Genomic DNA, 26,842 nt, shown 5'->3' on the forward strand with positions numbered 1-26,842 from the left:
TCCGTGCTAATTTCTTACGGCCGCCCCAAGAAGTGACCACAGGGACCGCTGGAGAGCTGAGACCTCTGGGCTCTCCCGATGGTGCTGCCACCCCACCCTGCACCCCAGCCCACCCCCCCATCAGGGACCCAGGAGAAAAAGCCACCTCCTTTTCCTCTTCTGGAATCACACAAACCCTAGATGGTAGGAGCCATCGTCGGGAGTGACCCCGCTCCAGATTTACACTGGGAAATTTGGTGATGAAACAAGGTCATCTTTTAGGGCAGGCTTCCCAAGGGACGCCCTGTACAAAGCTGCCTCCCCACGGAGGATGTCCTGACACAGGCAGCACCCAGCTGGGAAAAATTAGCAGACTGCCCTGAAGCTTCCTGCCTTGGAATCCTAAAAACACAGTCTGGGTCCCAGGCACACACATACAGTCCCCCGTCCTTGGGAGCCTCTCCACCAGCTCCAAGGGAGACAGGTGTGACGTCCCCCAGTGGCAGGTCCCTCTCCCCTTCCCATTGTCGGGGAGGGAGCGATCCTGCCATCCATCCCCACGGGGCAGGAGGCGCCCCCGCCCCCCTGCTTACACAGTTCCCAAAACAAGACTGCTCCCCTTCTCCCTCTTCGGTATTCAAGTCCCCCCCAAGGCCAGGCTCAAACCTCAGCTGCTCCCTAAGGCCCCCCCGCCAATGGGCACCAGGAGCCTGGAGATGGTGGTCCGTGCACCTTGGCCTGCTGCTGGGAATTCACCCCCAGGAAATAATCCGAAGCAGATTTACACATGGGGACGTTCGCATCAGCGTTAAAACAGCAAACACTGGAAACAATCCGGGTTTACGTAGATGTTCTAAACCCATATGCCGAAGTCCTGCGCAGTCATCAAAATCACGGTTTTGCAGATGAGAGATGTTGAGAATATCGAGTAAAAATAGCAGACACGTGCCCAGATCAGGCTGCGTCGCACACACACACACGTGTGGTGCACACGCACGCTCGCGGAGGACGCCCGCTCTGGAGGGGGCTCTCGTGGGGGCTTTTCTCCACAAGGCCTCCTGCCTTTTCCCAGCACGCCTGCCCCACGTGTGGGCGGCTTAACACTTTCAGGAAGTAAGACCATCAACACTGTTTTTAAAAAACAGCCCTTGCTGCAAACAGGGGAGGCTGTGGGTCATCACACGCTGGCCCAGCCCCACTCCTCCTGCCCCGAAGCCCAGCCCTCTCCAGCCCACTAACCACCTCCAGGCCCGGCCGGCGCAGAGGCCGGGCCGCCTCTCCAGATGCTCGGGCGTCCGTGCCCGTGGGGGTCGAGGCAGGAGCAGCCCGGATCTGGGCCTGTTTAAGGAGGAATGCGGGGCACACAAGGAGCCATTGTGCAGGCCCCTTCCGACCACAGGCTGCGGCGAAGCTTTCCCGCTTCCGGGTGCACAGAGCAGCCCGTGTGGGGAGGGGGCATCGGGGCGATCATGGAGCCCTGATCCAGCGGTGGACGGGGGGAGGGGACAAATGTTATGCAAGGAATGTCAGAGAACAAGGTCAACCCTCAAACCCGAACCCAACTCCCAGGGGCCAGAGCGCTGGGGACGCCATGGATCGTTGGGTCCCGTTCTGGGCTCCGGCCCCAGGACCGTCGCCCCGGCCAAGGGAGCCTCTTCAAGGTAGTGGTGGAGCAGGTTCTGTCCCTGAACCGGTGGCCACCCAGAAGCCCCGGCCGCGGCCCAGGGAACCAGGCAGGGAGTACTGCCCTCGTCCCTGACCCGAGCCTGTAGGGCAAGGCCACAGGGAAACGCCACCCCGGAGGTGACAGCTCGGCATCAGGACACCCAGGGCTAGCCGAGAAGCCCTGGTTCTCCTGTGGGGGCCGGGCCCTGGCAGAGGCCCCCGGCTCTGGGTCAAGAACTTCAGCGGAGCCTTGGGGAAGGACAGAACGGGGTCTCGCCGCAGGGCAGAGGGCCCGGGTCGCCATACTGTGCGGGACCGACAGCGCTCACGCAGACTGTCACATCAGGGCCTTGGGGAGAAGGAGCCCACAGGGAGTGCACGACCTCCGTCATCGCGGAGTCTCTGCTTCCTCGGCTGTCCTCCTGCGGCTGTGACAGGATGACGCGATGGTGCCTGTGACCTAACCATCCCTGTTGCTCACATGTGCACTGTGGGTGGGTGTGTGTGCACGCAGGCACGTGGGGTGCGGTCCCCCCATGTGCTGCCAAGGCTGCAGGGCCCTTACCAATGTCCCGCAGCCCGAGGGCCTGTCCTGGTGGCCTCCTGGTGCCCATGCCCAGAAGGCAGGATGGGGTTAACACCGCTCTCCTGGCCGGCAGCCTTTAGGCAGTAAATGGAGGGCAAATACCCCAGCTGTCCCCCTTGGGACAACTCTGGGGTGCACGTGGCAGGGTCCCCCAGCACCCCCAGTGGGCACCACCTGCCTAACATGTGCTTGGGGCTGCCCCCTGCAGGCCATGCCCTTCCTGGCCTCCTCTGCCAGGAAGGCACCTGGGATTACCCCCACTTGGACCCCGGTCTCGGGAGCCGCCTCCAGGCACCTGGTGGAGGGGAGAGGAGTGTGTCCTCAGGAAGCCAGCCAGGCCGAAAGGAAAAGTCAGGGTTACAGCAGCCCAGGAAATGAACACGGAAGAGAAGGGGAGCTCTTGCAACCGCCGTGGCCACCTTCTGCAGATGCTGAAGCCACCTCCCGCCATTTCTCCCCTGCTCTGAGAAGGGGAACACGGGTTCCCTGGAATCGTCTGGCCTGGGGAGAAGGAGCCCCTCCTCCTGTATCAGGCCAGCGGCTCACCCCGGGCCCCTCCTGCTGCTTGCTCTCCCTCCCCGGCTTCAGAGCCTCGCTGACATCCCCCTGGGGCCAGGGCCCATGCATCCCGCCCACCTAGGACATCCCAGCTCACACCTGCTGTCCCAGTGTCACCAGAGAGGACACCTGTTCGCTCCCAACACCGTGCCCCTTGGGGCAGAAAGTTCTCTGGACAGCCTCCCTTCAGAGGGCTCATGACTGGTGTTCACCCCTCCTCCACCAGGCAGGGGCCTTGGGGTGACAGCTGTCCAGTCCAGGAGACCCAGCAGGCAGCCGGGGACAGCCGTGGAGCAACTCCTCCTGCGGGAAATCTCTCTACACGGAGCAGAATGATGACACAGGGGCATGGGGCCTCTTCTCCCGGAGGAAGGCCTCTCCGTGCACGCTCCTGCCATCTAGGCCAGTACCCCCTGTCCCCCTGGGCCCGGTGACACCAATGGCATTCCGGGCAGGTCTAAAAGTCCTCTAAGACGCTGGACCACCTTTCTATCTTGACTAAAGTTACAGGAACACGTGCACACGCAAACGATTCTTGCAGACGGCGGGCGCTGCAAACCAGACCTTGCTCTCAAACCCAGGGAGCGCAGAGCCAGGGGACCCAGCGGAGCAGATGAGATAGGGCAAGAATGTCCTGCCCCGGGGTGGGGAGAGGGGACGCCAGAGCTCCCTGGGCGGAGGAGGGGCCCAGCCTGGAGGCCGGGAGCGGACACATGACCTCTCAGGCCTCCTCGGGTCAAAGGTTCTCAAATAAATGGCAGCCGGGGAGGGCAGGAGGGAGCCCCGGGGAGGAGACCAACTTCAAAACCCGAAAACCACGGGCCACAGCTTCCAGGGCCTCAGAGGTCACAGAGCCCAGAGCCCTTCAGCCCCGTAACCTTCCCACGCACCCCAGACATCCTGCGGGGGTCTCCAGGGGGTCCTGTCCCAAAAAGAGAACCGAGCTGCTGGTTCCAGGTCAGAGCATGGCCCCTCTCCCCGCAAGACGGTCCCCGCCACGGACTCAGCCCTCCCCCCTCCTTTCTACCCGCACCTTCCAACCGCCCACCGCTCCCCCAAACACACCTTCCTCCCAACCCGCAGGCCCACGGAGGCCCCCAAGTGCTACCTGGGATGCAGTGCTGGCCCGGCAGCCCCTGACCACAGAGCAAGGACAGTCCGCAAAAATCACTCTGCAAACAAGCCCTCCCGCAGGGCCCGGCTGTACCCCTGGGAGCGTCTCTCCCGTGAGCCACCCGCGCCGCAGACCAAGACCCTCGCCGCACCGAAGACATCTGGGTTCCACGGGGGAGGCCGAGCTGCCGGACGACGGTCAGGGCGGGGGGCCAGCAGCCTAGGGGTGCTACTCCTCTGTTCTCGGCGCTCAGCCCAGCAACCTGGCACCCAGGGGAGCTGGCTGTTCCCAATCTGCTGGGGTGGAGGAACCCCCTCCCCTTCCTCAACTCGCTGACTACTGGTGGAGATGGTAAATGTGCTTTAAAAAAAAAAAATGAAGGAAAAAACCCCAGCTCACTACCAGGAGCCACCCAGCCCAGGTGGAGCCCTCCATTAATCACGCAGGCAGTTGAGGGACGCCAGGGGGACAGATGGGGCCCTCGGGGCGGGTGGTAAGCGGGTGCTGCCCAGGCCAATGGGAGCTGCGGCCTAATTACAGGGGACGGTGACCCCAGGGAGCAGGGGTCAGGCGCCGGTCAGAGTGGCACCCAGGAGTCCAGCTGCTCCCCAGGCCTCCGGAGGAATGGCGGGGGGCGGAGGGGGGAGGGCGCAGCCACCACAAAGCCCTACCTGCGCTAACACGGGCTTGTGGGTTCACGCTCTGTCACACAGAGCAGGGGGCGGACTTGGTCTCTATCCTCGAGGACAGGAGAGGTCTGGAAGGGGAGGGGCACAGCAAATGAAAAGAAGAGGTGAGTCCACAGCGTGGAAGAGACCAGAGCTGGACACGGAGAAGATTCTGGAAGGGGGCCCCGGGAGCAGGAGCACCTCCACCGGGGGGTAGGGTGGGGGGTGCTGAGTCAGGCAGCCTCCAGGGCTCCTCCTGCTCCGGGCCTCACTGGGCTCTCACCAGGGACGGCAAGCTCCTGGTCAACTCTACACATGCATCGAGAACGTGGGGAGACCCCTGGGCAGGTCCAGCACGCAGGCCATGGGCAGCGGTTCGGGAGGATGGCAGACGGGACACCACACGCTCCTGATGCCTGGACACGGACGGCCCTCGGGGCCTGGTCTCCTGCTCCCCACCTGCCCATCCCACAAAGCCTAGACCACTGTGCTGCCCTTCAGATGGGTCACTGGTGGGCTGAAGAGGGGTCCCCAAAAGGCACGTCTGTGTCCCAGCCCCCAGGACCCGTGAAGGGGGACCTGATTTGGAAATAAGGTCTTTGCAGATGTGACTAAAAATCTCAAGATGTGGTCACTGTGGGTACTGGGTAGGTCCTCAAGTTCATACTGAGTGCGCTCCTAAGAGACAGGAGAGATCCCGCTCCGTGCAGAGCAGGCAGCTGGCACGGGACCCTGCGGGATGTCCTCCCTTTGCTGCCTCTGGGGCAGGTGGTGCGTGACCCACATCTACCTGCCTGCTGGGCTGTGAGTGGGCCAAGAAATGACCCCCTCCAGGGCCGCACCCCATAAAGAGACACCCCTCCATTCTGCTTCTGGCCTGCAGGAGCAGGAGAAACAGAAGCGTGGCCTACATCGAGCTCTAAATCCTGTGCCGGAGCCCCTGGCAGACCACAGCCACTGCCCAAAAGAGAGAATTTTAGCTCCACTGTCAACCAGCAGCTCAGTGTGGGAAGGGCAGGGGCAGTTCCACCGAACCCGGGGCTGGGAAGGCAGCCTGGGCTGCACAGATGACCCCTGTGGCCTCAGTGTCCTGGTGACAGACCTGGAAAAGGGCAGGCTGAAGAGCCCCTTCCAGCTCCGGCACCCGAGGACCCGAGGACCATTCTGAAGTCGGCCACCAGCTCCGGCCAGTCTGCTGCTCCCGGACCGACCAGCCAACTCCACCATCAGCAGAGCCAGAGGGGCCGGCCGGGGAAAGACAGGGAGGGCCAGCACACCTCCTCCCTGGGGCTGAGGTTGAGGACAGAGGCGTGGCTACATTCCTCTGGGGCCAAAACCACAGCTGGCAGCTATGCCGGTGAAGCTGGCCTTCCCTCAACCCAGCGGCCCAACCGGGAGCAGGAGAAGCCAGTGGGCACCCATCTTGCGAGCCACCGTGGGAGACGGTGCGGAGTGATTTTTTTCTTTTTGATAATAACTTGCAGAGGTAACAACATCCATTGCTCTTTTCCTGACCCTAAAAACAATTCATAGACAATGTAGAAAATTGGCCAGACACAAAGGAAACAGAAGAAAAGAACATCGATAAACCCATGACCCAGAGAACCACGGTCAATATCTTGGCCAAGGTCCTTCCAATCCTCCTGCTGCGCACATCTGTGCGCGTGTCTCGTGGGCAGGCTCGTGCAGGGGCACGCTCTGAGCAGCACACGGGTCAAATCCCTACTCATTCCAGCACCGCGCTCTGAATTCTTTTGTACTTGCAAGGTCCTGGTATCTGATCATTCTCCATGCAGACCTCGGTCAGAATCATTTCTGGAGCTTATTAAGAAGTCAACTGCCAGTCCTGGCCTCCTGGAGGTTCTGAGTCAGGAGGGCTGGGTGGGCCTCGTGCCCCAGCGTGCATCACAGGGGAAGGGGGGGGGACCTTACAAGCTTCCTCTCCACCACCGCCCCCTGCTGAGAATCCTGCAAAAATCTTAAGAACCAACCATCAGGGCGCCCACTGCCCACTCCTCCCCACAGCCGGTCACCCTCCTGGGGACAGGAGTAAAGCACGCTGGTGTTTGCTGTGCCCCCTTCCAAATTCCTCCATTGAATGCTACCCCGGTGTGATGGTATGAGGCCGCGGGGCCTTTGCATGTGCTCAGGATGTGGGAGCGGACCCCTGGGGAACAGATCAGTGTCCCTGTAAGAGAGCCCTCCACCCGGTGAGGACACGGGGAAGATGGCCGTCTGTGAGCACGGACCTGGCAGCATGGTGATCCTGGATCCCCAGCCTCCGGAATGGCAAGAGATGGACGCACGGTTTAAGTCCCCACCCTTGGGCTTTCACGACAGAGGCCCAAACAGACCAGCACAGTCCCCATCTCCACCAGGGCCTCGGACACTGCCTGGCACGTCCTACAAACCCACAAAGGCCCATCACTCTGAATTTCTACCAGCCGATGTCGCGGAGTGCTTACTGTAGGCCGGGCACGGCTCCGAGGCCCATTCAATCCTTGTGGTCACACCAAGACCCAGCAACTTTATTCCCCCCCAGTTTCACCGATGATGGACAGCCAAGGCCCGGAGAAGCAAGCAACTGGCCCAGCATCCAGGCAGGGCGCCAGGGAAGCCAGACCCCAGCCAGCATGCTAATCGGCACACCACCACCACCACTCTGACTCCAAACCCCACCAGCCCCCACCCCAAGAGCCACACCCTCAAGGGGAGAGCGCCTGCCAGCCCCCCACGGGCACTGCACTGAGCCCCAAACCCTCACCACCTCTCCCAAGCTCCCCCTCACCCTGTAACGTGGGCACTAGGAATCCCATCTCACAGGAAGCGGTCACAGAGCTGCAGGGCAGCGAGGCCAGGACTGGAGGAGGGGCGCCCCCCACCCCAGCCCAGACTGCCGGCTCTAGACGCCCAGCTGTCCCATCTTCCGCTGATGTGTGGCCTGGGATTTCCATCACAGCCTGGCAGGGTCAGCCCGTGGGTAGGGTGGTGCCAGGGAGGGCCAGAGGACGGGACTCAGCAGTAGGGAGCGCTGGCGCAGAGGCAGGTACAGGTCAGGAGGGCCTGGGTCAGCCGTCCAGGGTGGCCTGGGGCCAGGGGTGACCCGAGTGAGCCTCAGCAGCCCGTCCACCTTGCTGGACTCGGGGAAGCCTGGAAGACTGAGTGTAGGAAGTGCCCAGCCCCCAGTGCCGGGCATGTAGTAGGCGCTGGATAAAGGAGATGGTTATGGAAACTAACAAGAAACGGGCACGGTCAGAGGAAGTGCCTGTGAGCAAAGGGGGAACAGCTGGAAGGGCCGGGAAGGAGGGACGGAGGGAGCCCGACAGCCGGCTCTGGGACAGCTGTTTGCCGGAGCCTGGCTTCATCACCTAAGTATTAGGAGAGAGGTACATATCTGAGTGCAGGGCAGGGGAGGACTTCCTCCCTCACCAGGGTCCCCGTCCCCCGGCTGCCCCGAGACTCCGTGTCCCCCAGGGCCAGGGGCTGCGGTGGGGACAGCCACCCAGGAGGGAGAGGACGCGACTCCACCTCCCTGCTCCAAAGGTGCGAACGAATGACGGCCTTCCCCCGTCTCGCTCCCGAGGGGCCCCAGCCCTGCCAAGGCTTTCTCTCGCAGCTTCGCAGAAAAGCCAAGCAGGCCTCCCTGAGGGCTTGTGGAGCAGGACTCCGACAAAGCTCGCCACCCAGCCTGCGCCCCTGTGAGGCGAACGACTCAGCTACCTCGCTGCTCCCAGCGGGATCCCTCACCACCCACGTCCCTCGTGGCTCACCCAGCCTCCTGACCAGGAGCAAAGACGGAGCCCGGGTCCTCCTAGCGAGCACAGCCCCGAGGGCACCCCCGTCCCATGCCAGCACCTCTGCCAGGTGTGGGCACCACAGGATCCCCCAAACTATGAGCTGGGAGAATCACAAGAGAAGCCAGCCCAGCGCCATGTGCCTGGAGACCCTACCTGGTGACCTCCCACCCGGGACTCTGGTGACATCCTCCTTCCTCCAGGAAGCCTTCCTGAACCTACCCCTCTCTTGGGCTCACGCCTGGACCCCCAGAACCTAGAACAAAAAGGGCGCCCGCAGACAGCTGTTGAATCAAAGGAATGAGCCAACGGCTTCTCCCACCCCATAGATCCTACCCCCCGCCCCGCCACCCACCCCAGCACTTCTCAAGCTGAACGAAAAGCCAAAACCCAGCCCCTTCCCAGAGCGTGCCTTCCCCTGACTTTTTATTGGGGACAGGAGGCAGGGGACAGCAGAGAAGACCACCCCTCCATGCCTGGCTAGGAGCCAAGAAAACTTGTATGCTTTTACTGTAGATAATCTCGGTCTCCAGGGGACATGGGGCAGGGGCCCAGCCTACCACTCACAGGGAAACTGCCCACCCACATGGAAAGGAGGCCCAAATATCCCGGCTCAGAACCAACTGCCTGCACGGAGGGAGGGAGCCAACCCAGACCCAGAATGAGACCCTGCCTGGGACAGTATAGAAATCCACCAGGTTGCTGCCCACCGACGGTCAGAGCAACAAACATCTCCAGGTCAGTGTCTGGGGGAGGGGAGACGGCCTGGGAGGGGGCAGACGGCCAGGTGGCCCATACTGGAGACATCTCTCTCTTCCCACCAAAAAGAATGATGCTGTCTGTTGCCTAACCTCCCACGGGCAGAGAGGGGGCTGTCTGTGGCCCAGGTGGCTCCCTTCCTCAATTCCAGGGGATCCTCAGCTGTAGCCTCCCATGGGGAGGTGCCAGGACCCCCAGACCCTGCCCCAGGGAACAGCCTAAAGCCTATCAGCAAAGGGAGCCCACGCTCTTCGAAGGGCCAGGGAAGGCTGTGGCCTTGGCTAGGAGACCAGATACACAATCATCAAAAAAGACCTGACAAGGCCTGCAAAAGAGCTCTGTGTTCCAGCCCCTCCTTGGAAAACTGAGGAAGTGGGGCCCAGAGGGGAAGGAACCCCCCCCTTAATCCAAATAAGCCCCAGGCTGCAAACCCCCACCTCCCCATGCTCCCCCCCCCCATTTGTACCCAGGGAACAATCATTAAACCCCAGCCAGCCAGATGGGCCCTTGGAGACCAAAGGAGGAGTGGAAAGGCCAGGAGGTGGGGGTGAGGTCGCCGCTCTGCTTCCCCTTCCCCATTTCCCCTGGCTTTCCCAGGAGGCTGTTCCAAGTGTTTGAAGGCAAAGGCTCCCCACCTTGGGGCCAGGGCACAGGAAGCTCTAAGCCATGGGTGGGGAGCACACATTTATGCATTAAGGCCAGCGCCCTGGGTTTTCTGGATTTTGCAACTTGGCCCAGGGGAGGGAGAGGGCCAGAGTCCGTAGAGGCTCACCCTCCAGGGAAGGGCTATTAAAAACTCAGGAACATGGGAAAGAGACGAAGACAAGGAAAAACACCAAAGGCAAGCAAGAAAAGAAGTAGGCTAGAGCCTCCTGCCAGGCTCGCCAGCCCTGGTTCCTGAGAGAGCCCTGGGCTGGGCGTGGGCACTCCACAGACATCAGACATCAGAGCCGTCCTCTCGTCCCTCCGCCTGAATTTCTGGGCACTGGCAGCACTTTTAAAAATGACAACAAGCTTGGGAGCTTCCAGAACGTCTCCTGGTCCAGGCTGACCGGAGTCTCCAGGATCTGTCCCAACCGAATGACACAGTCCCAGCCCAGAACTGCCCCCAGGCGCCAGGGGTGTCTAGTGTCCTGAGGCTGGGTCTGTTTGGCTGGAGATTACAAATCCTCAGGCTTCTGGGACCATGTTCCAGAGAGTTCCGGACCATTTGGTCTCATTAGCAACTCAGAGAGCCTCCAAATTTGGGAAAAACAGAGAGGGCTTTGGAAAGAAAGCCACCGTTTGACCATTCCTCCTCAGTGCCTTTGAAAGCACAAAAGCTCGTTTCCTGACTGAGTCTCGGGGATGAATAAAAAAAAAAAAAGAAAGAAAGAAATCTCCCGGGGCCTCCACCCTCTGAAGAATCTCCCACGGGAGCCCCCCGCGGACCTGCCCCTCACCACCCCCCCATTCTGCACACCCCAGCCCCATCTTTGAGGATACTCAGCACGTAGCCCACTGTTCCGGCCACAGAACAGTGAGCAAAGGGGGGCTCCGAGCCCAGCACAAAGGCCTTGGTCTGGCCAGGCAGGCAGGTGGGACTCCTTCCTGGGTTTTGGGGCCACCACGGGTCCCTGAGTCTGGTCCCCAGGTCCTTGCTGCCAAACCAGAGTACACTCCTATCTGCACCCCAAGGACTCTTCCGAGCAGCAAACTGGCCCCACAACAGGGTTGCCAGGCCGGTAAACCCAGCATGGTGCCAGTGATGGTCCCGACTGGACTGAGGGGGTCCTGGAGGTCAGATCTCTGACTGGGACCTCCCACGACCTCTAGGCACTCCAGGAGAGAGAGGACGAGGGAGTCCTGCTCTGCTTGGCCAGCGTCTGTGGCCCACAGCACCAAGTGGCAGGCTGAGGCCACCGGCATGGGGTGGAGAAATCCCTGACTCCAGTGGGGCAGGCCCACCATCTGCCATCCATGTGGCCCTTGGTGTCACTGCGTCACACATGGGCCACCGTGTCACTGCCCCCACCGGCAAGATGGCCACCTCCGGAAGTGTGGCCTGAGCAAGTGCCCCCGACGTGCCAGACACCGGGCTGGCTGTGCCCACGACTGGCGCTGGAAGCCTGAGCTCCAGGCAGGGAAGCTCCAGAGCCCCCACCCCCTGCCCAGGTTCCCTGGGCCCTTGGCAGGCAGGGGGGCAGAGCGCACAGGCTCCCGGGGCCCAGGCAGGGCACCTGGCTTGCCCCTGCTGCCCCCTCGTCTCTAAGCTCACAGCCCACACACATGGAGGACTTGCCAAAGGGCCGCTGGACCAGGAGGCAGCCCCATGTGTCCACCGTCCCCTGACCCAGGCTCCCGCCTCACTCACCTTTCAGGGAGGTGGGCCGCCTGAGCCCACCACCCGACTTCAGTCAGGCCGTCCAGCGCCAGCCCGTGGCCCCACATCGCTGATGCTCTGGGTTGGGGAATGGCAGGGGAGGTGGGGTGACCTCTCCAGGGAAGCAGCCCCACAGCCCTCATGAGCCCAGCTCTGCCATGACAGGGACAGGTCTGTGGCACCTCGGGAGAACTCTGCCAGGCTGGGGGCCTGGGGGGTCCTTTGGCTTGGCCGGCAGCCTGAGCATCTGCTGACCTCAGAGGGGGCCCGGGAGCTCCGCAGAAGCTACAAACCTCACTGTCAGCCTCACCCAGGGTGAACACACAGGGCCTTGCCTGTGGCCCTGGAACACCTTCCATCCCCCAGACCCCGACATCTCCGCGTCTGCCCGTGGCCACCCATCCCTTGCAAACACTCCCCCAACTCCACGAGTGGCAACAGCACCCCCCCACCCACCCTCCCAGGAGCAGGCCCTGTGCTCGGTGCTGCCAGCCACATCCACCTAAATCCCAGGACAATCCTTGCAGAGAGGGTCAACTCTGGCTCGAGCTCAGAGACTTCCCGTGCGCCACACAGTGTTCAATGGCAGCGGGCTCGCCCTCCTGAGCCCTGCACCAAGGGGGCTCTCGGCTGCCCCAGCCCTCAGCTTCTGGAAGGCCCTCCCGCTCTGGAAGCAAGCTCTGCCCACCTGCCTTGTTCTAAACCCTCCCGGAGATCCCTGTCCTCCAGAAGCCCTTCCAGATGGACACCCTGCGGCGTGAGACAGGCCCCCACCTCCCCGGCCCAGGTGGGACACTCTGCCCAGGATCCCACGACACAGGTGCTCCTGCCACCCCGAGCATGCACCCCAGCTGTCCTACCTGCACCGAAGCCCAGGCTGTGCTCGGTCCCCTGCTCAGGCCACCCAGAGCACCGGGCCCCTGCTGTGGGGGCAGCTGGATCCTAAGGAAGCTGCCCCGTCATCACTGCGGAAGAGGCATCAGCCGAATCCCCAAGGCCCGGCTCCTCCAGTCTGGCCGAGGGACCTCACCACCGTCTGGCTTCCCCCTCCTGCCTCCAAGGTGCCACCAACAGGGAGGAAGTACTCCCGGGGCTCTGCGTGTGGCTGAAAAGCAGGAGGCATCACTCGAGAGGCCCACTGGCATTAATTAGGGACAGGTCTGTACCCATCACCAAGCAACAGGCCTTGTCCTTCTGGGAGGAACGGGGGCCCTGCATCTAGCAGGCGAGGGAGCGCCCGTCCCAGAGGTGTCTGGGCTCCCAGATGAGTGGGCTTGTCTGTGTGGCCCCATCCCTGCCCCCAGGAGACCCGCTCCCTGCCCCCGCCCCCCAGGCCCACCAGCCTGCTCTCTGGGGCGCAGAGCCTCCAGGACCCCTCTAGAAGGGTCCTCCAAACAGACAGCAGAGGGTCTGGAAGAACAGGCAACACCTGTATACAACAGAGCTCAGCTGTGGGACCGGAGTGCCGAGGTTCTGGGCCAGACGGCGTTCCCACACACATCAAGGACTTTCAGGATTCTTTCACCGCAGGCAAACAGGGTTCCAGCAAACAGCGCCGAGGAAGGCAGGCCCGCAGCTGGCACTTGGAAGGGCTTTGTTACACAAAGACCAGACTTGTAATAGCCTTCGCGATAACAGATCTGGCCTGCTCTTACCCAAGAACACGCCGTCCAACGGCTCCATGCCTGCACCGACCAGGGGTGGGATCAGGGAAGGAGTCATCTGTCCCAGGCCCATCTTCCCAGGGGGTATGGGGGGGGGGAATCAAAACTCTAAAAAATTCAAATGAGCAAAAATACAAAACTCTCTTCTCTCCCCTACACGAGGATTCGCCACAGAGCCCCAAGGTCATCCTTCAAGGGAAGGCCAAGGCCAGTGTGGGACGTTCAGGCCCATCAAGACCACTGCCACCCTCTCAATGCCTGGTGGGAGATGTGAACCTGACAGACCCCCATGCCTCCCCGACGATGGGACAGAGCCAAAACAAGAACAGCGCCCCCCAAGGCAGGGGACAGATGTGCCCAGGAGTGGGGCATTGGTAGATCCATCCACACACCCACACACACATCCACCTGGGGCAGCTTCCTGTCGGCCCTGCAGGGCCGCGCAGCTCCGGCTGGGACACCCACCCTGCACCCCACCCCAGGTGCCTTCCCCTCTGCCCCGCAGGGCATGCCACCCTGACCTGGATACTCCCATTAGCTCCAAACCTCCCAAGACCCCCAGGGAGGGCCCTCTGGGCCCCTGCAGGGTTCCACTCTGCGAGCACTGCAAACCGCCCCCAACAACGCTGTGGCTGGGAACCTGCCGGGCTTTGGTGGTGGCCCGGGGGGGGGGGGGGGGGGGGGGGTGTTCGCGGGGGGGGGGGGGGGGGGGGGGGGGGGGGGGCGCTTCTGTTTCACAACAGTGAGTACACACGTCGCCAGGCCCCAGGACTCTGGGGGTACAGCAGCAGCTGTGAGGCTGGCCGGCTACTTCCTAACCCCTTTTTTCGTCCTACCTTTCAGAAACCTGGAGAAACCCCACGGACCCAGACCAGAGCTCCTCCAACTCTGCTCTCGACACTCGGGCTGCCGCCCCAGGAGAGTCCCAACCCCGGGCAGGCGCGCCTGGCCTGGTCCTCTGATCCGCTCCAACTGGCCCCTCCCTGTGCCCCATTCTCCCGTGGACCAGCTCATTCCGGCCTCCCCCGCTTCTGCCTGCTGCGCGGGACCTGCGTGCTTCCCCCTCCCTCCTGCAATTGAATTCCGACTTTCCTAAGTTCTGCCTCCTCCATGGTGACCTTTCTCTGCCTGGGCCCTGCCACACTGTATCTGTCACCGCAGCTTTGGGTCACGCCCTGTCCTCCCTTACGGACGGCCCCTTCCCCACCTCTGAACAATCCAGGCCCAGCACCCAACACCCAATACCCAACTCCACCCCGAGCTCCTGGGGCACGTCAGGGAGGCCTTTCCGGTCCCTGAGCTGGATGAGCAAGGGCCCTTACACACCCTTCCAGCCAAAAGCCTGGGGGGGCTCGAACCCCCGACCTGTTGCCCTTCAGGACCCTTTCAGCTTGTCAGAGCACACAACAGAGCGACTGGTGACCACAGGGAACTAGAGGGTCCCAAAGAGTGAGAAATCTCCCCCTGGAGTCACAAGGCTGCCCACTGTCGCACCAAGCTGGTCTCAATGCGGCCATTGTCTCAGACCAAATGAGAGGGTCAAGAAGCCGCCTGGGAGAGCGGGTGGAGGCGGCCAGCATCTCCAGATGGGGCCCGCCGGGGTCAGGATGGAGTTACACACGGGGACCTGGAAGCAGAGGTGCGAACAGGGCCGGCTATAGGACCACGCCATCCCCAAATCTCCACTCCCCCTCCTGCCTCAGGGCTACCCCGGAATCCTGTTCTTCCCACCTCCCAACCCCCGCTTCCCGCAGGACGCTTCCGGGCCAGGGACTGCAGGCCAAGCTTGATGGCGCGGGCCCCAGGGAGGATGTGACACAGCGCGCGACCTGGAGAGGGCAGTCGCCTCCAGCCCCGCGGGTTTTCGCACTGGGACACTTTGGAGAGGAGAGGCCCCGAGAGCAACTGTGGGAGTCTCAAAAGAGAGCCACACGGGGCCCGCAGAAGGCGAAACACAACGAAGGAGACGCAGCGACACTCCAGCAGAACCACGTTACCCAAAAGGTCCCAAGAGCAGAGCAGAAGCCGTCACAGTCCTGCAGACCACAGCCTCCCTTGTTTGGCGCTCAGGGTCACAATCACAGAAGCGCAGCCGCCAGCAAGCCAGGCGACCGCAGGCCCGTCCCCTGCCTGGGTGTGCCGGCGCACTAGACCCCGAACACTCTCGTCTCTTCACACCCCTGTCTGGGCCAGCCTATGCCCAGCCCAGAATCACGGCTGCCCAGGCTCTGCTTGGGATCCAGCCAGACTCTGGTCCCCAGAAGGCCCCAGAGATGCTGCCGACCCCAGCAGACCATGTGTGCCTCAGAGCTCACGGACACACACATCCTGTATGTGGGGACGGGGGTGGGGGCGTGGGGGTGTTAGAGGACCTCCTGGCTCGGCCTGGCACCTGGACACCTAAAACTTCTTCCAGCCTAGCAGCCCCAAGGCCAGGCCCACCAGACGGCTCGGCCCAAGGCTGCCTGGGAGCCCCCTGCAGGGGCGGGGGCTCCAGGTCCCAGCAGAGGCAGGCCCGCCCCTCAGAATTCCGGGCCCAGAAGCGCAGCGGACTATTGTGTGCGCTTCCCTCCCGACCGCTTTATTTACTCCCCAGGACGCCAGGACCAAAAGCCACGGGCCGCCGCGAGGGCGCACGAAGGCGCGCGCACACACACGCACACACACACGCACACACGCACACACGCAGGCTCAGGGCTGGGGAGCCCGGCGCACTCGGAGGGAAGAGCCCCCAAGTCCCGGCACACTCCGTAAACCCCGAAGGGGGGAGGGGACCAAAACGCGCTCCCCACCCGCACGCAGGCCCCTCCTCCCCCGCGCCGCCCGACTCCGGGAGACGGAAGGGGGTGTCCCCGGGCTTGGACTGGGGGGCCAAAGGGCGCCCCCCTCTAGACCCCACCGGCCCCGAGCCGTGTCCGCTCAGCGGCCTCCCCGGCGAGGATTCGGCTCGGTCCGGCCCCGAAACGGGTGTGGGGGAGGGCGGCCGCGCTCCGGGCAGGACGCAGAGGCGGGTGACCCGCTCCCCGCCCCGCCGCAGGGCCGCGGGGGCCCGAGGGCCGACGGGCAGCGCCGCAGGGAGGGGAACGAGCGACGGCCCCGAGGGAGCCGCGAGCCCCGGCCAGTACCGCGGGCGCCCCGCGAGCCCTCGAGGGGGCTGTCGCCGTTCGGCAAATACAATAAAAGGAAGGAAGCCGGGAGGCAGCGCGGGGGCCGCCGAGGCGCGCGGGCCCCCGAACCGGGTCCTCCACGTAGGCGGCGCGGGACAAGGGGCGCGCGGCGGGAGGGCGCCCCTTCGGGGGGTCCCGCCCGCCCCTCCTCGCGCCCGCGGCGCGCCCGGCACCCACCTTCGAAGTCCGAGATGATCCCGTCCAGCTGCGCGTTGACCGCGGGGTCGGACATGGTGGCTGGCGGGCGGCGCGGCGCGCGGAGGGCGGCGGCGAGGAAGCGCCCCGGCGGCCCGGGCCCTGCGCCCGCGCTCCCGCCGAGCAGAGCTGGCCGCCGAGCCCCTCGGCCCCCGGGCTCCGCTGAATGAATGGGGGAGGCGGGCGGGCGCCGGGCCTCGGCTCCCCGCGCCCCCGCCCCGCCCCGCCCCCGCCGCCCGAGCGGATCAGGTTCCCGCACCCGGCCCGGCCTCCCCGGCTCGCACTGGCTGCTCCGCCCGCCCGTCAAGGCCCGGGCCTGGGGGTGGGGTGGGGGGGCGGGTGCTGGGGCCCGCGCCGCCGCCGCCGCCGCCGCCGCCTCCGCGGGGACAGGCCGAGTCCTGGGCGCCCGATCCGGCGCCCCGCTCCTCCCCGCCTGGCCCGCGCCGGGGGACGGCGACCGACGCGGCTCGGCCCCTCCCCCCCGGACGCCCCGCCGCGGCCAGATGTGGGCGGATGTGGGGGCCGGGCGGCGGCGCGGGGGCGGCGCCGAATGTGGGGGGGAGAGATTCCTCCCCTTCCCTGGGGCGCAGGGTTCCTCCAGCGGGAGGTTTTATTTACGCAGCCAAACAAAGTTCGCCGCCGCCGCCGCCGCCGCCGCCTGCGCGCGCTCAGCGCCTGCAAGGGTTAAGCGCCCGAGCTGGCGGGCCGCGGGACCCCCGCCTGTGGGCCGGGAGCCGCGGAGCGAGGGGCGAGCGCCGGGTCACATGGCCCGGGGGCGGGGGGGGGGGGCCCTCCAGCGACTCCCCCCACCCACACCCGTATACCCCCGAGGTCCCTTGCTGCACCCTCTGAGCCAGGTGACAGAAAAAGTGCCAGCAAGGAGCAAGGAAGGAGCACCCCTACCCGAACAGCCAGCGGAATGTGCCACCCGCAGCTTCCACAATAAGGGGGGGGGGGGCCCTGCTTGGTGGCAGGGGGCGTCAACCTCGGCCTTTCCCCCTGTAAGGCGGCGATGTTTGAAGGAAGGAGTTCGGAATGGGGAGAAGGGGGGCTTGCCGTCTCCCCTGTACCTCGGGCCTGGTCTTGCCCTCCAAGACAGCCGTTTCTACAGGTGCCCATGGGTTGGCAAACACTGATTAAATTCTGTCATCTACAAGGGAGGCAGGCAGGTCCTCCAGGCTGGGTTGGAACCGTCGAAGCAAAAGGACCAAGCCCCCAGGAAGGGCTCTCCAGGGCTGGCCCCCACAGCGGAGGGGCCTTCCTGTCCCTTCCGGGGCTCGTCAGTTAGGCCGTCTGCTCTGGCCCACTGTCCCGCTCATTACCTTAGACCCAGAACATCTGCCCCAAATCAGGCCCTCAAGCCCAGTGAGAGTCCCCGGCAGTGACTAGACCCTCCTGGTGAGGCCAGCAGGAGCTGGAGGGCTGTCCTGGGTCTCAGGTTGATGACTGCCACTCCCCTCTCAGCCCCCACACCCCTAGTCTGGAAAGATCCGGAAAGGGCAGGGGATGCGGAGGCCTGACTGACATCCCAGTCCCTCCCCATCTCTTCTGAGAACACAGGGTTGGGTGGCTTTATCAAGCAGCTGAAACCGAGTACTTTCTTTAAAAAAAAAAAAAAAAGTGGTCACTCCCTCCCTCATGCTTTGGATATTTTGAACTATTTTCAACTAAGTGAGTTTGTGGACATGGAACTGCAAAACCACAGACACTTCGGATGCGCACACACCCTCCTCTGCCTGGAGCCCGGATTTCAGCCAGGGAGTCAGCGCTGCCATCGCGGGCACCCCAACAGCCTTTCCAGCGGCCCCGGCACATCCTGCTGCAAAGCCAGCACCGGGCCTGCTGAACAGCCAAGCTCTCTGGGCCACCTGTTCCGCCCAGTACTGGGCAGCTGGGTGGTCCACTGACCCTGCAAAGAGGCCTAACTACACAGGCCCCTGGGAAGGTGCTGGTCCATGGCATAATTCTCCCGTGTGCTTATACAAAGCCCCTGGGGAGTGCAGACACACCCATGCGATTGTTCCAAAGAGCTGGCCTGGAGCTCCCCCAGATTAGCATAGAGTCAGCTTCTATGCATTCTTCGTGTCCCCTTCTTGGAGCTGAACAGATGTGTGCTTATCTCCTAGGGGAGCCCAGCCCTGGTGCACGCCTCCTCGCCAAAGGCTCCCCTGTGGGAACCCAAAGGACAATGGGCAGGAGGGAGCCAACTTCCACGGCCAGAAAGTGCCCATCCGGTCCACACCCCTGCCTTCGGCTTAACCACCACGGGCCACCGCTGCCCCTGGGCCTTGACACCTCCAGGTAAGGAGCGGTCCCCAAGCTCCCTCGGGAAACCATACCCAGCACTTGGCCACACTCCCAGCCAGGAAGTTCACCCTTGTATCTAACCAACTGCTCTAATTGTACATCATTTATTTCCTCCTTTTTGTCTGTCTTCAGAGGCGATGGCAAACAGCTGAGCACCACCCTTCACATAATAATCACCTTCTCCAAACCCGAAAACAATCTGGCCGCGCTCCGGCCTTCACTTTCCCCGCAGAAATCCTGCACCCAGTTCTGTCTCAGCCCGACCTTCCATCACCTCCGATGGCTCCGTCCAGTCTGCAAAGTAGGCCTTATGGGGAGGTGAGGGGTTCCCAGCCCCCTTCTCAGGGCAGAACAGTCAGGGCAAAGGGTGGGGAGGCGGAGGGCAGGCTGGGCTGGGGTGCTGGGCAGATCAAGGGAGCCATAGCAGAGAGAGGAAAGGGAGCTTAAATTTGGCCAGAAAAACAGAATAAGGCGTCCGCATTCTGTGATGGCCACGGAGAAGGCAAGACTATAAGCCTGGCCCAAGGGGAAAGAGTGATTAGAGGGGACACCGGAGGGGACACCCACCTCCCAGATTCCCCCAGGAGAACTGCGGTGGGTGCTTCAAAAACACACACATCCTCACGAACTTCAGAATGGGACCCGATTCGGTATGAGGATCTCTGCAGATGTGATCACCCTGCAGAGAAGATCACCCTGGATTAGGACGGCCCCTAAATCCAAGGACAAGTGTCCCTGTAAGAGGTCAAAAGGAGGAGATGCAGAGCAGCCATGTGAAGTTGGGGGCAGAGATTGGAGGGTGTGGTCACAAGCTGGGGACACTTGGGACCCCAGAGGCTGGAAGAGGTGAGGAAGGATTCTTCCCTCGAGGCTTCAGAGGGAGTGCGGCCCTGCTGACACCTTGATTTCGGGGTGTAGCCTCTAGAACCACGAGAGAAGACATTTCTGCTGTGTGAAGCCCCAAACCCGCTGTAGATGAGGAACGCTGTTGTGCAGGTGGTCATCCTGAGGGGATTGTGGGGCTGGGGACATCCCAACAGCAAGCAGCAAGTTTTAATAATCCTTGACGGGCCAGGGGTAGATAAGAAAGGTCTAATATGAAGTCCAGTTTTAGACTTTTCTGGAAATGGGCAAGACCAGGCCTGGAGAGAAACCCCATGGGTCAGGCCCCGGTGGGATGAGCCTTGGGAAAGAGGGAGTTAGGAAGTGGATGGGCGGAAACAGCCGTTTGGCTCAACCCCTGCATCCATGACCCGGGACTCCATGCGGGGACAGGAGAGCAAGGGGAGGACAGTGGCTCTTTGCCCGGCTGCTCTGAGCCTTTGGACAGGACACCCTGTTAAGTGGACCATCTGTTTCCTCAAAGACCAGGACAGGCGCCCATGGCCTCAGCCCAACCCACGCATGGCGCACAGTAGAGCCTCCATGAGCTCCAGAGCCTTGGATCCGTCGGCTGCCCCACCCTCCACAGCCCCCAAGCTCCCTCTGTCCGCCACCTTTGTAAACAGTCCCTCCATCAACCTAACGGCTCAGTCCAAGGGCCTAGGCATCAGCCTTGGGTCCCCTCACTCCTCACCCCACGGTCAGGCCATCAGTGACTTTCCATCTCCAAAGTGGAAATCTGTGGGTCCGGCTGCTTCTGACCTCAAGTGCCCCCACCCCGGGTCCAACACCCTCCAGGGGTGCATGCTGCCTAATGTCTAAAGGAATTTATATAAATGGAGCAGATAACTTAGTTTTATAATGTGATTTGTTTCTCATCTAACATGATTTGTTTCTAATAGGGTGATGCCAAAATGCACACAGAACATGAGGCGTAGCACTCAAACCGGACCTTGGCCCACAGCGACATGCACTGAACACATCAATCCCGGCCATTCCCAGGACTGTGGCTGTCCCCCTGACTGACACTTCTTTCCACCCACCCCTGTCTCCCCGTGTGCCCCCCCAGCCCCCGCAGTCTCCCCTCTACTTTGTGTCTCTGTGAACTCTGCAGCTCGAGGGAACCTCACACGAGTGAGATCATAGTGTTTATCCTTCTGGGTCGGGCTTAGCTCACCGAGCTCACGGTCCTCAAGGTTCGTCCGTGTGGCCAAGTGTGTCAGGATTTCCTTCCTTTTTAAGGCTGATGTTCTGCCGTAGGCCCACTGCACATTTTGTGTACCCGTCCAGCCGTCGATGGACACTTGGGTTGCTTCCACTTTTTGGCTGTGGGGAATAAGCGGCTGGGAACCCGGGCGTGGGCCGGTCTCGGAGGCCTGCGCCCCCGCCCTCGCGCATCTACCTGGAACCCCAACTGCTGGATTGTACGGTAATTCCACAGCACTTAATTTTAAGCAATAATTTACATATAACTTACTTTTTATTGTATATACATTCCCCAAAATATGAATTACATGTTCGTATGCTACGTGATTACATTTCTCACGACGGCTGTGTTTAACAGCCGGCTCACAGGGTACCCCGGAACTGAACAACGGGCTGCCGCTCCCGGCCCCCCTCTCCCGCTGGCGGTCCGGCACAGCCTCCCCAGCCGGGAGCTTGCTTCCACGCTGGCCCCCTCCATCCGGATCTCAGTGACGCTTCAAGATCACATTATGTCACCTCCCGTGCCCTCGATCCTGCTCAGAATCAACTGCAGACGCCTTCCCTTGGCTGCCAAGGTCCCACGCGCCCGCGCCCATCTCCACCTGGTCTGCTCACGGCCCGCTCCTTCACACCGTCCTCTGCCTCAGGACCTTTTCCTCTGCGGCTCCCACTGCCTGGGCAGCGTCCCTAAGGTGCCCCCCGGCTGGCTTCCTGTCTGTCGTTTCCATCTTAAATACCAGCGAGACCATCCCAGGGTCTCCCAGGAGACCTGAGACAGTTGCTTCCTCGCCTCCCGGCGTGCAGAGGACTCCTCAAGAACCTGTCAAATCCCTGGGGAACGACAGCTCAGTTTCCTTCAAAGGACGGCCGGGTCACGGGGACTCCTGACAGAGGATCAGCTCACAGGGGCACGGGGCGCATTCAGGATGCGTGCCGACTCCCCGAATGCCCGCCAGCCACCAGGCAGCCCCAGCATTTGGGACGACAAGCAGGGTGCCCTCCGCACCCCAACCAAGGCACCGGGAACCCCTCTCCCTTCCCACGGCCCTGGGACGCCATCAGGGTCCGACCACCGCGTCTCTTGAGCTGCCGGGGTGTGAAGCTTCCCGTGAAGCCCGTCTATGGGTACAGCTGACATTTCACGAGCCCGCATGCCACAGAACACCCTTCCTCCATCTGCCCGGCTGCTTAAATGCAACCATAAGGTTTCACTTCAAAGGGGAATGCCGTTTTCTTAGCACATGATTAATCTGTTCCCCAGACTCCCCAGCCATCGCCCCAGCCTGCTTTGTTCAGAAAATTTACAGCAAACTCTGACCACAGCAGCCCTGGCCTTATCTCAGAGGCAGGGAGCTTTTTAAACAAAGTATTACTCCTCTAAATTCATGCTTTCGGGTCACGGAAGGAAGCTGCTGGCCAGCAGGACCCGCGCAAGCTCCTGCTCCCTGCTGCCTGGCTGCCAGCCTCTGGCCCGTGACCCGCCCAAGTCACCCAGCCCCAGGGACAGATGCTCGGGACCCCAGCAGCTCGCCACTCCCATGGCCATGGCCGGCTCCCAGGGGTCTGGCAGCCCTGCCTGGCCTCCCATTTTCTGTTTCAGTTGTAAACTTTCCTGCAGGGACATGAGAGCCACTGGGACCACCTTGCAAGGTGGGGGCAGCGGCTGTGAACCTGGGGATGGGGCTGGGGTGGGGGGCGGGGACAGAAAACTGCTTGGAAGTTGTAACCCCCCAAGGTGATTTCAGGGGCTCTGGCTTGGGGTCCCGCAGCTGGAAAGGGGGAGGAGGAGAGCGGGGGCTCACGCCGTATCCCTGACTCGTGCCCTCTTCCCGCAGTCCATTCCTGCTGAGTCTGCTCCTACTCTAGCCCCCAGAACAAGGCTTCGGAAGGGTCTGGAGTGCCCAGCCCACTGGCAGCGGGCTGAGGCCAGAGGTACAGAGGGGGGCCAGGGCCACACTGCATCCCGTCCAGAGTCACGCAGGGGGCAGGAAGGAGGGGCCGGCCTGGTATCCACCCAGCCTCGAAGCAGCCAGTGGCTGGGCCTTACCCCGTGGCTGCCAGGATACCTGGCTGGGCCACATACCCGAGAGGACAGGCTGTCCCCTCGGTGTCCTGCCCTCCTCGCTGCCTTTCCAGAGCAGGCACCCTGGGCTCCAAGGGCTCAGGAGCTGGCAGCGGCTCACACCGCCGCAGCGTGGGGACAAGAGCTGAGTCACCAGCCTTCCCCCAGCTCCACGTCAGCAAGAACAGCAGCATCTGAGCGGGATCCGAGCGGAGAAGAAAGGCCAACAGGCCCTCTGTGGCCGAACTTATTTTTAAAGTCGCCGCAGTAACCGAGGTGACGTTGGCCCCAGGGAGCTGCCCGTCCGCCTGCCCCTTTGGACTCGGGACATGTGCCCGAACAGTGCTCCTGGCCCCGCCCCCGCCCAGGAGACAGCCAGTGAGCAGGTGGGAGGAAGAGCCATGGAGGCTCTGGGCGGCAGCCTCAGTGGGAGGGCAGGAAAGGGGGAAACCCCACCCCGCACCCTCTCACAGGAGTCTTCAGGGCTTACGGGGGCACATACAGCCCTTGCTGGGATCTCCCTTCAATGCCTGCCCCCTACATGCCCTTTCGCCTTACCCTTGAACACCTCTGGTGAGGGGGAGCTCAGTGTCTTTCAATGTTGCTTACTCTGTCTTTGTTCAGTTTGGGCTGTTTTTGTTTTTGTTTTTTTAAAGATTTTATTTATTTATTTGACAGAGAGAGATCACAAGTAGGCAGAGAGGCAGGCAGAGAGAGAGGAGGAAGCGGGCTCCGTGCTGAGCAGAGAGCCTGATGTGGGGCTCGATCCCAGGACCCTGAGATCATGACCTGAGCTGAAGGCAGAGGCTTTAACCCACTGAGCCACCCAGGAACCCCTGTTTTTGTTTTTTAAGATTTTATTTGAGAGAGAGAGAGAGAGAATGAGCAAGAGAGGACTGGGTAGCGGGTCAGAGTGAGCAGAGAGCCCAGTCTGGGACTCAGCCCCAGGATTCTGAGATCATGACCTGAAGGCAGTCGCTTAACCAACTGAGCCACCCAGGCCCCCTAGTTTGGGCTGTTTAAAAGAGAGAGAATAGTAGAGACAGAGGTAGAAAGAGGGCAGGGGGAGGAAGAGACTATAGCTTTTGCCCATGGAAGAAGGTTATCAACTTTACTCTTTTCAATAATAGAAAAGTGAGGGGCGCCGGGGTGACTCTGTCGGTTAAGTGTCTGTCGTCTGCTCAGGTCATGATCCCAGGGTCCTGGGATCGAGCCCCGCATCAGGCTCCTTTCTCATCGGGGAGCCTGCTTCTCCCTCTCCCACTCGCCCTGTTTGTGTTCCCTCTCTCACTGTGTCTATCTCTGTCAAATAAATAAAATCTTAATAAAAATCTTAAAAAAAAATTTAAAAGTAGAAAAGCAAGCAAAAACCCTCAGAAGAGCGGAAAGAAGATGCCGAAGTAGGGATTCCCAACAGCCTTTACAGCAGCCTGGAACTCGGGCATGTGCCCCTCCATTTTGAGGAAGGGGCTGCGCCACGGACCCCCCAGGGAAGGCTTGGAGGAGGGGCCCCCAGGGAGACATCAGCTCCCAGGCGTCCCTAGCAACGGCAGAAACCTGACTACCGAAGCTTACACAGGAAAGCTCTGGGGCCTGGAGGAGAACTGGTTTCCCATCAACGGGCCTCTGTGGGGAAATGTCCCCAGAAGCTAGTCTGTAAGGCCGGGGCGGGGGTAGGGGGGTGCTCCAGAGCCGGAGACAGGCCCTAGAAACGGGAGCCAGGGGAGGAGCAAGTGTCTAGGCACACCTGGGCTCCGTGCCCCTTCTCATCCGGCAACCCCAGGATCGCGGGTGCTACGGAACTCTGCTCAGGGTTCAAACCCAGGCTCAGGGTGGGGGGGGGGGGGGGGCTGGGTGCCTCGGCCTCTGTTTGGGCCAGGCCTCTAAGGGCTCAGCGGGAAGCCACCCATATGTGGGGACAGTCCTGAGCAGGCAGGTCCCCAGGCCCCTCTCCTCCCCCACTTGGCCCTCATCCTCATTTCTACTGAGCAACTTGGGCCGTGCCTCGCCTGCCCCACACCTCCGGGGAACGATGGGGAAGAAAGAAGAGGAGCCGGTCAGCTCACTCCAGAGACCTCGGGAGCACGACATCTGGGGACAAAGGGCCTGACATCAGTAGCCAAAATGCAGAGGGGGGCGGGGGGGGCTCCCTGTGGCCTGGATTCTTCTGCCCGTCCCTGCCCGCCATGCACCGAGAAGAGGCTGTGTACCGCCGGGTGCATCCCTCGGCCCGGCGTGGCCCCTGGGGGAGGGCACCCACGTTGCCTCACTCTACCTGAGATGCAGCCTCTGGGTCTGGGCCCAGAGCCTTGGGAACAGATGCTCTGCGCTGGAGGGAGGCTGGCCAGGCCCCCTCCCCGTGAGCCAGCACTGCTTTCCCGGGTAATGACATGTCCCCACGACCAGGGCTGCCGGGGCCAGCAGGCAGCCAAACCAACCTCAATGAACCATTTGTCCCTCGTGTGAAGTGACCTCAGGGACGGGGACGTCATGGGTTTGCTATTACCACAGCCCGCCTGGCGCTCGGGGCCCCCCACCCCCAGCATGAGTCACTCGCCGAGATGACAAGGCTGGGCTGAGGGCCCTGACCAGGGGGATGCCAGCTCTGGCCAGGCTGTGAGGAGAGAGACCAGCCCCAAGGACAAAGGCCTCCCAGTGCCAAGGCCCCAGTGGGGGGTGGGGGTGGGGGGTGCAGAGGCTTCCCCTAGACCGTCTGCATCCGGGGCCCACAGAAGGCCTCTGTGTGTCTCTTTGGTTTGCTGGGCACCTGGGCAGCCATGCTCCTCCTGCCCATGTCGGGACAGAAAGTCTTCCAGGAGACTCCTGCAGACGGGGAGCTGAGGGGGAGGACTGACCTGGAAAATGGCCAGAGGGAAGAGGAACAAGACAGCCCACGGCCTTTAAGAGCCAGCGCCCCACGCCCCCAGCATCGCTGGAGTGGCCCCAAGTCAGAGACAGGTTTGGGGTGTCTTTCATCACTGCTGAACGCCCAGCCTCCCTCACGCGCTTGGCTGCAGGCTCCAGGAAGAACCGTTCGGGCCCCAAGCGGGCCTCCCTGCCCAGGGCGTCTGCTCCTCCCAGCCTAACCCAGAGTTGCTGACGGGACCCCATTTCTAGGATGCACATCCGACCTTCACCTGCAAAGGTGCTGAGAGCCGAGCAAGGCCCCCAAGGCTGTCCTAGGCCCTCCATCCCCAGGCCCTCTGCCCCTGCCTCGCTGCCCCTCGTTCCCGGACAAGCCAGTGTCGCGCTCCGCCTGGTAGCCATCCCCCTCCTCCCCCCGACCTTGGCTGCCCCATCCTTTTTTTTTTTTTTAATTTTTTTAAACAGGCTCCATGCCCAGTGTGGAGCCCAATGTGGGGTTTCAACTCACAACCCTGAGACCATAACCGGAGCCGAGATCAAGAGTCGGATGCTTCACGGACTGAGCCGCCCAGGCGTCCTTTGGCTGCCTCACTCTGGAGCCCTCAGGTCCTCGGCTCGGACGCCACTTCTGAGAAGCCCCCCAGGAGCCCGTGGGAGGAGGGACTCTCTCCCGGACCCTCCGGTGGGTTTCCCAGGGACCAGGGCAGCCTCTGACCCAGACCATTCACTGGAGAGGGAAGCCAGCAATCAGCCTGCGGGGGGGACAGTCCTCTCCTGCCGCAGGGAAAGACACAGCCAGAGAAAGAAGGAGGCGCAGAGCACCCCCAGTCCGTCCGCCTACTGTCCTGCTGGCCAGATGGGCTCCCTCGTCAGAACAGCTGTTCTCCAGCAGAGGGAAACTTCCCACCCCGGGGGGCAGGGCGGAGGCGTGCCAGAGGGGGCCACGTCAACACGGGTCTCAGAGACCGTGGAGTCTGGGTCTCTGCAGCTTGTTCCATCCACATGCCCG

General features: G+C 62.4%; 1 protein-coding gene across 4 annotated transcripts in view; it reads right to left on the minus strand.

Annotated features, from left to right (window-relative positions):
• SEPTIN9 (septin 9) overlaps positions 1–26,842 on the minus strand; it is a 144,273-nt gene that overhangs the window by 70,680 nt on the left and 46,751 nt on the right. The window contains exon 1 of one of the 4 annotated variants that reach the window (XM_059378416.1): positions 16,494–16,698. The exons of the other annotated variants lie outside the window; for them this stretch is intronic. Within the exon in view, the coding sequence (XP_059234399.1) occupies positions 16,494–16,548 (55 nt within the window). The 5' untranslated portion in view covers positions 16,549–16,698. Of the gene's footprint in view, positions 1–16,493; positions 16,699–26,842 lie in introns of those variants that run through there. 4 annotated transcript variants of the gene reach the window in all.

The sequence above is a fragment of the Mustela nigripes genome, chromosome 16, assembly GCF_022355385.1.
Source record: "Mustela nigripes isolate SB6536 chromosome 16, MUSNIG.SB6536, whole genome shotgun sequence".
Classification (NCBI taxonomy): Eukaryota; Metazoa; Chordata; class Mammalia; order Carnivora; family Mustelidae; genus Mustela; species Mustela nigripes.